Below are 10,427 nucleotides of genomic sequence, written 5' to 3'. Positions count from 1 at the left end.
TCCACCTGGGGAGCGCTCTCTTCCAACAAGCCCATTTCAGCCAAGTTCTCTTCTTGGACTCTGTTTCTTCTTTTTATCAACCTCTCCCAGACCTATCAAAGTCTTATAGTCCTTTTTTAGGATAAAACACATTTCTATATTTTTACAGTTTATCCAGGTTTTACGTGAAAAGTTTCATAATTCTTCTTTCCTCACAGTTACTACATTGTGACTTTGTAGGCTTTATCTAGTTCATGCTAATGACTGAAATGTAAGCTTGAAAACCTGTAAGTCTGTAACTTTGTCTCATGGTGATTCACTAATTATAAAAAAATAAAGTAACCCACCAAATAAAGGAAGAAAAGAAAAAATATATATATTAGCAGAGAGCCTCCATACCCACCTGAAACATTTCAACAGGCTCATCTCCACATCTCCACTGCTTAATTCCCCACACCCTGCGCATGAGAATAATGTCCCAGCTGACATCTGCAAAGTCCCAAGGGTCCCCTCCCAGCTGCCCTCAACCCCATGTAAATTCATCTCTATCAACAAAACTCCAGTTTCACTTCCTTTAAGCATTTTTGTTTTTTGTTAGATTACTCTAGATCCAACATATGAAATACAGTTATGTTATTTTCATTATTTCTTCACAATTTTAATTTTATTAAAACACCATTGTTACAAAATTATTCATAGTTGAGTTCTTGAGAGAACTTTAAAAATTTAATTTTGGGGGGCTGGAGCAATAGAACAGCGTGTAAGGCGTTTGCCTTGTATGTGGCTGACCTGGGTTCAAATCCCAGCATCCCATATGGTCCCCTGAGCACCGCCAGGAGTAATTCCTGAGCCAGGACTAACCCCTGTGCATCACCGAGTGTGACCCAAAGAGCAAAATAATAATAATAATAATTTAATTGTGGAAGAGGTACCACCTACACACATATAGAGGATCAAAACTGAAACTTCAGAAATACCACAAGATTTTAAATCAATGATAAACAAAAAAATATTTTCAAAAACTGTATCATCTTACTTTTTCTAGTAAAGCAATGGTCAGGGTTCTGCTAAAGGTTTTTTCAGCAAATGCTTGCTATGGAAATTCCTCCAGTGCTGTTTGTCAGCCTAGGGCCTGTCGAGTCCTCTCTGGTAATTAAGTTCTGTCCTTGCTGGTTGAGAGTGAATGGCAGCAAGAACTCATATATATCTACACTTCGGGAGATGGGGAAGGGTTGATATTGCAAAGCAAATTAAACCAATTTTATTGAGGTCCTAGAGTTTACAGTACTGTGAACACTGTTCATGGGTATCTCCAACACTGAACTTAGCACTGGAGAACTCGCTTCCCTCCACCAGTGCCAAGGACCCATCCCTGCCCCATCATAGCTCAGTTCTGTTGACAAAATCTTCAGTCCTAGTGACCGACCATTTGATGTTCCCTTTTTATGTTTCTTTATTATGTACATGTTATTTCCCAAATACCTCCAGCTAAACTATTTCTTATGCCAAAACAGCTTCCAGGAGGGTGGTGTGCTTTGTTACCCTTCAGTTGCTGGTACAAGCCAGTCTCCATCAGCTTGCCAGGAGATCCTCTGGCTCTGTGGGGCATCTGGTACTCTTGCTTCACGCACACGATGCCAAAAGCAACTCTTTGCTTCATTCCCCCTCTTCCCAGAGGGTTGAGCTCAGAGGACTAATGGGTCAGAAATGTCCATTTTTATGTCAACTGAATATTTTACTAAGGCGACCACTTTGTGCCATTCTCTTGTCATAGTTGTTCCTGCCTTTCACTCACTTGACCAGGGGCTCTCATCAGTCAACTCAGCTAGGATCAAAAAGAAAGTCTGACATGGACGGCATAGGTCAGTGGCCTCACAAGCAAGGTGCCGGAGCAACAGAGATGAGTAAAGTGAAAAAATAGGAGAAGTGGCCCTTATTGCTCCCTGGTTAGGCTGGGTAGGGTTGTGTGGGATTTTATCTTGTCTTGGTGGGAAAAGGGAACAGGGGTCAGTGGGACTGGTGCATCTGGTCTGGCCTTCTGTCATCCTTGGGTCCATGCATGCATGCATGGAATGCAGCCTGGGAGCATCTGGGGCCAGGTGGGCCAGAGTCCTGACTTCCCTGACCAGGCTGAAGGATCTCTGACTCCCGGAATGTTGCTATCCTGTCAGCTGATCACTATTTGGTCCTGAGCAGTGCCATTTGGTTCGCAAAAAACCGTACAGATGTACTTTGGAAAATAAATGTATTTGGTTTTCCAAATAGTTGAAAAGAAAGCTATTTTGAAAACAAAATAGTTCAGGTCTCTTTGTTTGGCATATGAATTCTAATAAAAACTTTCAACAATCCTGCCAGCAATTAACTGTTATGAAAATTTTAAATTATGCAGATTTGGTGCTACTAGCTCAGCGTAGAAATATCAAATTATTTTTGATTAATGAAGCACCATCCAAATTGGTTTTATTCTTGTTCTCTCTATGTGAAGCATCTCTCTCTAAGTCAGTTGTGACATTTCTCTCACCCTTCACTGGGCAGGACCCTCTAGGTTGGCCCTGTCTGCATTTACTCTCATTCAAGGCTGCAGCTCAGATTATTCTCCAACATATTGATGGTCAAGAGTCACCGCCCTGGGGGCTGGAGAGATAGCACAGCGGGTAGGACGTTTGCCTTGCATGTGCCCAACCCAGGTTCAATTCCCAGCATCCCAAATTGTCCCCTGAGCACCGCCGGGGTAATTCCTGAGTGCAGAGCCAGGAGTGACCCCTGTGCATCTCCGGATGTGACCCAAAAAGAAAAAAAGAAGAGTCACCGCCCTTTCCATGCTTTGCTGATATAGTTGCAGCTTTCCTTATTCCCTCCCCATGAGTTCATATAGTTCCAAACAAGCAGAGAGAACCTGAACCTCCTGAGCTACTGTCATCCTGCTCACTGGCCTGTTAGGTTGTCTTGGAAATTAAAGATCTGAAATCATGTAGAGAGGAGAGAAGACACTCTGTGAAACATGCAATGCAGTAAAAATATCTCCCTTTATTCCACAATAGTGCAGACTTGTTATCTTTTGTGTTATAGTCTGAATATACATTACTTGAATGCAGTTTATTTATTTATTTTAATTAAATCACCATGAGATTCAATTACAAAGCTTTCATGTTTAAGTTTCAGTTATACAATGATAAAATACCCATACCTTCACTAGTGCACATTTTCCATCCCCAAATCCCCCACAATCCCCCTATCCCAACCCTTCCCCTGCCTGTGTGGCAGACAATTTTCACAACTCTCTCTCCACTTTGATTACATTCCATATTTCGACACCAGTCCCACTATTATTTGGAATTTTCCCACCACCCCTCAAACTTGCTGAAATGGCAATTGTAGACAATTTGTTTTGTATTGCTTGCTATGAATAGTATATGGTCTCTCATGGACATATGATCCTGGAATTTTAAAATTTTAATATTTAGGGTCTGGAGAGATGTCTGCAGTGAGCTGCTCAGTTCTGCGATTTGTTTGTGTGTCTCTGTATGATGGCTGTTAAGGAGCATAATAAGTAGCTGGAGGGGCAGTTCGTGGGTGTCATTTCAAGGTTGGTGGGGATCGAGAGAGACCAGCTCCTCCCCTGTCCCATCAGGCCTGGTGTTTGCCTTTACTGATCCCGCATGCCTGGGCTTCTTATTGGGTTCTGGAGGATGGCGGCCACCTGGATTCCTAGGGGAGGGGTGGCGGGACAGCACCTGCTCCCATCTGGAGTAGCCCAGTAAAAGTGGCCTGTTGCACAGTCTGGAGGCATCTCTGCAGCGAGCTGCTCAGTTCCGAGATCCCTTTGTGAATCTCTTTGGATGCAGTTTTATGCATTACAAATGCTTGAGGTAATATTTTAGGTACGAGGAACACCCAGGAAGAAATTAGTTCAATTTCTGTTCCCACCTAGATTTACCAACTACTTCCCAGGCCGGTTTAACTAAAATGAGACTTTTCTTTTTTTTTTTCTTACTCATCTGAGGAAATCAGGAACAAGGAAGAGAACATATGAACCTGGAAATAAGGTCTGAGTGCATGAGAGAAGGAGGCCTTTGGGAAGGTGTAGATGTGGGAACCAGTAGTGGCATCGTAGAAGGACACAAGCCCAGCGTCACAGTCTAGCACAATCCCTACTACTTCAGGTTGGCTGCTCAGTGTTAAGGGAGTGGCATAAGAAGAAAGGGCTAAACCCATCTTGTTCTTTTTCAGTTTGATAATCCAGAATCCAGACCCAGGCATCGATGTGTCCCTTGGCACATTTTCCAGACAAAATCCTACACTCCACTCGATTCCTTCTCGCACCTCCACTTCAAAGTAATGTCTTCCTGCGGTGAAGCGCTCACGGCCCAGGACACAGGGTAAGGCAGTGAATCCTCCAGCAGTTTGAGGCTTCGGAAAAAATCTAAAGAAATCTTTTCCAACATTACACACTCTTCTCTGATTATCAGAAACATCTAATCCTGGGTGAGCAGTGTCTGGATCCAGAGTCACCTTGACTGGGAAAAAGAAAAGAAAAAGACCTGTTTCTTTTAAATTTTTTAATTTGGAGGTGGGAGAGGATGTAGGGTGCACACCAGGCAGTGCTCAGGGCATAGTACTGTCCCTGTGCTCAGAAATCACTCCTGGGGCTGTACTATAGGAAGCCGGGGATTTGGTGGTGTATCAGGCAGCATTCTACCTATTGTAGTATAGTGCCAGCTCGAAAAAAAACTTGGTTTAATGTAGGATAACATAGCCTCAGTAGTTTAGGTTTATTGGGTTACTCCCGTTACAGTGCTCCTATTCCTCTTTGTTTATTTGTAGCTTCTTTCTTAGTGTTCTGTTGACTTGTAAATAATGTTTTTCTCTTCTCCTTGAGTCCTTTGCATAGTTTATTCAGAGCAAGTCCTTTCTGTATGGACACAGGAAGACTTAACAAATGTTATGCTTTTGTAACCTGGGAGTCATTTGACTCTACATGATATTTTTCTCCAGGGCATCTGTTCTCTTGACCTAAGCCTCAGCTTCCCTTACTTCCTAGCACCCCCAAAGCACGGTCCAGACGTGGGACAAGAAGGACCCAGGGCAAGTGGTGAGTTGTGTGCTACCCTGGCATCGAGATGGGCCTGGCCAAAGTGCCTAATGCTTAACTGTAAGTTAAGAGCTTGATCATGGACAAATGCTGTCATGATCCAAACAGTGATACTAGATTTGGACCCTGCTAGGGTGAGGAATGATTAATCTGGCCTGAGTGCTGTGGTCTGAGCCTGTGGCAAGATGTTGCCAGGAGAGCTGCCTTGCAAGCCTCAATGTATCCCTTGCTATGTCCATACAAAAATAACTAGTATTGAGATGTTAATAAGTTCCTCGACTAAGGAAAAGAAAAAAACCTTAAGAGTGAAGGAAAAGAAAAAAACCTTAAGAGTGAGGAAGGGCTTTGGAGTGCCCTGCCCTCAGGAAGGGCTTTCTTATGTTGATTTGGCTACTTGGCTGGTTGTAGCCTAGAGGGCAAGGTGGGAGAGACAAGTAGGAGGAGAGAGAGAAGCCAGAGAGAGGCAACAGTTGAGCAGTAGATCCAGAGAGAGGCTGGAGCTGGGAGTGCGGGAGATGAGAAAGATTGAAGATTGTATAAACGGTAACTAATCAGCAACCAGCTTGGTCCTCATTCTTCCTTCGCCTGTCCTTGACCACCGGCCGTCCCGATCCAGTCCACACACTGCGGTTCCAGAGCACCGAACGCGGGTGGTGAGACAGAGCCGCCCGGAGAGCCGTGAGTGCACTCGCCCTTCGGCGAGCTTTAGTTTTTTACAGTTTAATTTTTTTATTTTCTGTTTGGGGGCCACATCCAGCAATATTCAGTGCTTACTCTGGCTGTGCACTCACGGATCACTCATATGGTTTGGTGGGGGGCGGGAGGGGGCATATGACAGGATGCTCTGCAGTTTACCAAACTGTTGACAACAGAGTTTCAGGCATTCAATGTTCTAACTGCAAACTCACCACCATTGTCAGCATCCCTCCTGACATGTTTTGGTACTTAGATCTTTTTAAGAATAAAGCTTGCCTATATTCAAAATCTAAGTTTTTGTTCTTATTATCCATGAGTCATTTTGAGTCTAAAATAGCAATCTCTGTGTATGTCACAGAGACTGTTGGGAAAGACCGAGTGAACTAGAAATAGTATTTATTAAAACGTCTGCTTAATGGGAAGTACCTAAGAATTTCTAGTAATAATATGATTATTATCCTTATCTCTAGGTTATAACATTTTTATCTTTTAGAACTAACCAGAATTTACATGTTCTTTGCTACTTGCAAAGTTCATTTTTCTTTATGAGAAATCATGGAATATTGAGGGAGAAATAAAACTATTCCTTCTCCAACTAACAAATACAAAATCTGCATCAGAATGGTAATAAAGACAATGAATATCATTGAATGCGATTAAAAACCTAGAATTTTATTAAGTTACAAATACATGCTAGACACATGGATATAAGTATTAGCTCCAATTTCTATGTTAGATAATAGTACTCTATAGAAATTATTGAAATGTAAAATAACTATGGTCAATATACATAAAAACTACTTGATCATAGTCGAATTAAACAGGAAAATAGATGATAAACATAAGTGGGATCCTGAATGTGTAATAAAATTTTCAAAATTAAATGTGTCAATAGATTGTTTTTTTTGTTTGTTTCTGGGGTCCACATCAGCAATGCTCGGGGTTTCTTCTGGGTCTGCACTCAGGAATTGCTCCTGGAGGAACTAAGGGGTCCTTATGGGATGCCGAGGATCAAACTCTATGCTAGGAAAATGCCTTACACCCTGTACTATTGCTCAGGTCCATAGAATGTTAACCACTTAGTAACCACTAAGAAAGTCACCCACTCACTGGGTTACCAAGTTAAGAACAAGGAGTTGTACTGATTTCCCAGGAACTTCAATCCCCTCTGCAGAAATACTTTCTGTGCTGGATGTTCTCAGTGTTCCTTCAAATCTCTACTGGTCTTTACCACTTTTCCCATCTGGTTTGCTCCCTGAAAGACTGTGGACACATCCCCGGGCCCTTTTCCCCATCTCTCTCTGCTTATTTCAACTAACAGGAAGCAGATGAGAAGGCCCTGGGGCACAAAGCAACTGAGCAGCAGTGTGAAGTACTCATGGCCCTCCCATGCTGACTGGCAGGCTCTGCATTCCTCTTCCCTGTCACACTCTCCCACCCTCACAGCGCCCTCTACCTGCCACTTGAGGCCCAGGCCAATGATGGTTGTCTGCCCATTCCTGCCTTGGGTGCTGGACTAGTCCTTGTTCTCTACCCTACTTTTCATCTTTATAAGTAATCTGTTATATTTTCTCCAACGAGTTATCATGAGTCTGACCCACAAATGAGTTGGGTTTCAGTTGGCATTACCAAAACTTGGGAAAAATCCAAAGTGTCATGTGAAGAAAGTTAATAAACGTAAACAGTGCCAGAGAGACACAACAGTGAGTAAGATGCTTGCCTCCAACTGGGTTGCCGCAGGTTCGATTCCCTGTACTACCAGGAGTGATCATTGAACATAAAGTCAGGGAGGAGCTAAAGGCACAGTCAGATATCACCTCATAATTTATTTTTTAAAATCTCAAGCGAATCCATATATTTTAAAAAAATTAAGTAAATTGTACCATGCACACTGCTTTCTTTAACCCTAAGACAATGAGCTTAGAGACAAATCACTGAGAGATAAATTTAAATCCTTATACAGTCAGAAAGAGAAGAGTTTTTAATCATAATATCAACATCTGTTAAAATGAATAACAAATAAAATCATGCACGTGAAAGTGCACTGTAGGATAACATTGGCTTGTCCTTTCCACCTTGCCACAGGGAGCTTAGGTTTATTGCGTTACTCCCATCATAGTGCTCCCATTCCTCTGTGTTTATTTGTAACCTCTTTCTTTGTGCACTGTTGATCTGTAAATATTATTTTTCTCTTCTCATTAAGTCCTTTGCATAGTTAAGTCAGAGCAATGTCCTTTTTGTATGGACACAAGAAGACAGTTAATGCTATGCTGTTGTAACTTGGGAGTAAGTTAACTCTGAATGATATCTACCTCCTGGACATCTGTTCTCTTGACTCAAGCCTCAGTTGCCCTTACTTCCCAGCACCCCAAAAGCAGGGTCCCAACGAGAGACTGGATGGACCCAGGGCAAGCTCTGAGCTATGTGCTACCCTGGCATCAAAATGGGCCTGGCCAAAGTGCCATAATGCTTAACTATAAGTTAAGAGCTTGGTCCCGGACAAATTCTGTCATGATCCAAAAAATATTAACTAGATTCAGACCCTGCTAGGGTTAGGAACGATTAATCTGGCCTGGGCACTGTAGTCTGAGTCTGTAGTGAGATGTTCCCAGGGACAGCCACCTAACAAGCTCAATCTATCTCTTACTGTGTCCATACAAAATAACTAATATTAAGAAGTAGAATGAAGATGTTAATTAAGTTATTGGACTAAGGAGAAGAGGAATATCCATAGATGGTGTTTCCACATTTGACTCTGATAGGCGGTTAGGAAGGGCTTTCTTATGTTGATTTTGCTACCAGATGGCGTGTAGTGTCTAACCCCTAATGCCCAATGTGGGAGGGGATTTGGAGAGATGAAAGAGTTGGAGAGAGATGAGAGAGAGAGCAGGGCAGCAAGATGGACTGAGGAGAGACTAGCAAGGGGGACAGGGAGAAGAATGTAGAAAAGAATACAGGAGCAGGCCCATGGAGAGAGAGAGCCCAGGCTGCTAAATGGAGCACGGAGAGATGAGCGGGAGAGACAAGAGAAGACGGGAATGAGGGGCAACGTGAAACTTGAATGGGGGCTTCGAGACTGGAACAGGCTTGTGGGTAGAATGGAAAAAACAGCAACTAGGGGCTGGAGTGATAGCACAGCAGGTAGGGCGTTTGCCTTGTACGCGGCCAACCCAGGTTCAATCCCAGCATCCCGTATGGTCCCCTGAGCACCGCCAGGGGTAATTCCTGAGTGCATGAGCCAGGAATGACCCCTGTGCACTGCCGGGTGTGACCCAAAAAGAAAAAAAAAAAAAGAAAAAAGAAAAAACAGCAACTAATCACCAATCAGCTTGGCCCTCATTTCCTCCTTCATCTGCCCATGACATGGACCCCCCACTGTGGGGGAGTAGTCCAAGACCACCGAACATAGGCTGTGAGAGGGAGAGCTGCCAAGGCTCTCCTTAGTCTCCTGGAGATTATACAGTGCACACCAGTGGTAAGGCAAAGGCTTTCAGACAATTAGAATAAGGTTGAGTATTTGTTGAGCCCTTACATGCTGAGAGAAAGAGTAATCAGTCCAGTAAGAGTTAATCTCTGTGGCCATCTAAAAAACTTGTAAGAAGTTTAACATAATTTCTGTGTTGTAGAAATCAATTATTTGTATTGACTTCAGAAACTTGTTCAAGGGGCCAACATATTCCTCAATTCCATATAGGATTAAGGAATGAGTCAGCAGGACAGTGCCCACTCTGTTATTCCACCAAATTTAAGACATCCTTCATACATGACTTTCAGTGCTTAAGAATCACTCCTGGCAGTGTGCTATTTGGGGTGCTAGGGATTTGGTGATGGGGAGTCTATTGCTTCACCCATGTACTATGCTCTATCTCCTAAAGACTTGCTTTTATTTGCTTTCTGTTGTTATTGTTTGGAGGCCACACTCAGTGGTACTCAGGGCTTCCCCCAGGCTCTGTGCTTATGGATAATTCCTGGTGGACTAATGGGTGCGCTAGCCCCCACCATTGTTCCACCAGACTTGTTTTATAAAGGAAAAATACTTTTTATTTATTCACTGCAGTTTATCAAGCTATTGATGACAGTTTTTCACATTCAATGTTTAACTCCAACCCACCACCAACCATGTCAGCAGACCTCCTGACATGTTTTTGTTGTTTTTTTTTTTTGCTTTTTGGGTCACACCCAGCGATGCTCAGGGGTTCCTCCTGGCTCTGCACTCAGGAATTACCCCTGGCGGTGCTCAGGGGACCATATGGGATGCTGGGAATCGAACCCCAGTCGGCCGCCTGCAAGGCAAGCGCCCTACCCGCTGTGCTATCACTCTAGCCCCCTGACATGTTTTGATAGTCTTTTTTTAATTATTATTCTTTAATTAGTGAGTCACAATGAGGGTACTGATACAGATATACACATTTTCGAGCCTGTTTTTCCCTCATACAATGTTCACAAACACATCTCTCCACCACCAATAAACCCAGTATCCCTCCTACCCCCGAATCCCATCTACCTCCCCCCCCATGCCTCTGTGGCAGGGTATTCCCTTTTGATTTCTCTCTCCAATTGGGTGTTGTGGTTTGCAATAGGGGTATTGAGTGGCCATTGTGTTCAATCTCTAGTCTACATTCAGCACGCATCTCCCTTCCCGCGCGGGATCTCCAACCAC

General features: G+C 43.3%; 1 protein-coding gene across 1 annotated transcript in view; it reads right to left on the bottom strand.

Moving 5' to 3' along the window:
• Positions 1-3,969: 3,969 nt before the first annotated feature.
• LOC129402536 (E3 ubiquitin-protein ligase TRIM38-like) overlaps positions 3,970-10,427 on the bottom strand; it is a 29,705-nt gene continuing 23,247 nt past the window's right edge. The window contains exon 5 of the mRNA XM_055129480.1: positions 3,970-4,496. Coding sequence (XP_054985455.1) covers positions 3,970-4,496 — 527 coding nt within the window. The remainder of the gene's footprint in view (positions 4,497-10,427) is intronic.

Source organism: Sorex araneus, chromosome 2 (assembly GCF_027595985.1).
Source record: "Sorex araneus isolate mSorAra2 chromosome 2, mSorAra2.pri, whole genome shotgun sequence".
NCBI lineage: Eukaryota > Metazoa > Chordata > Mammalia > Eulipotyphla > Soricidae > Sorex > Sorex araneus.
Note: the sequence above shows the minus strand (reverse complement) of the source record. Positions and strands in the feature narration are given on the sequence as shown.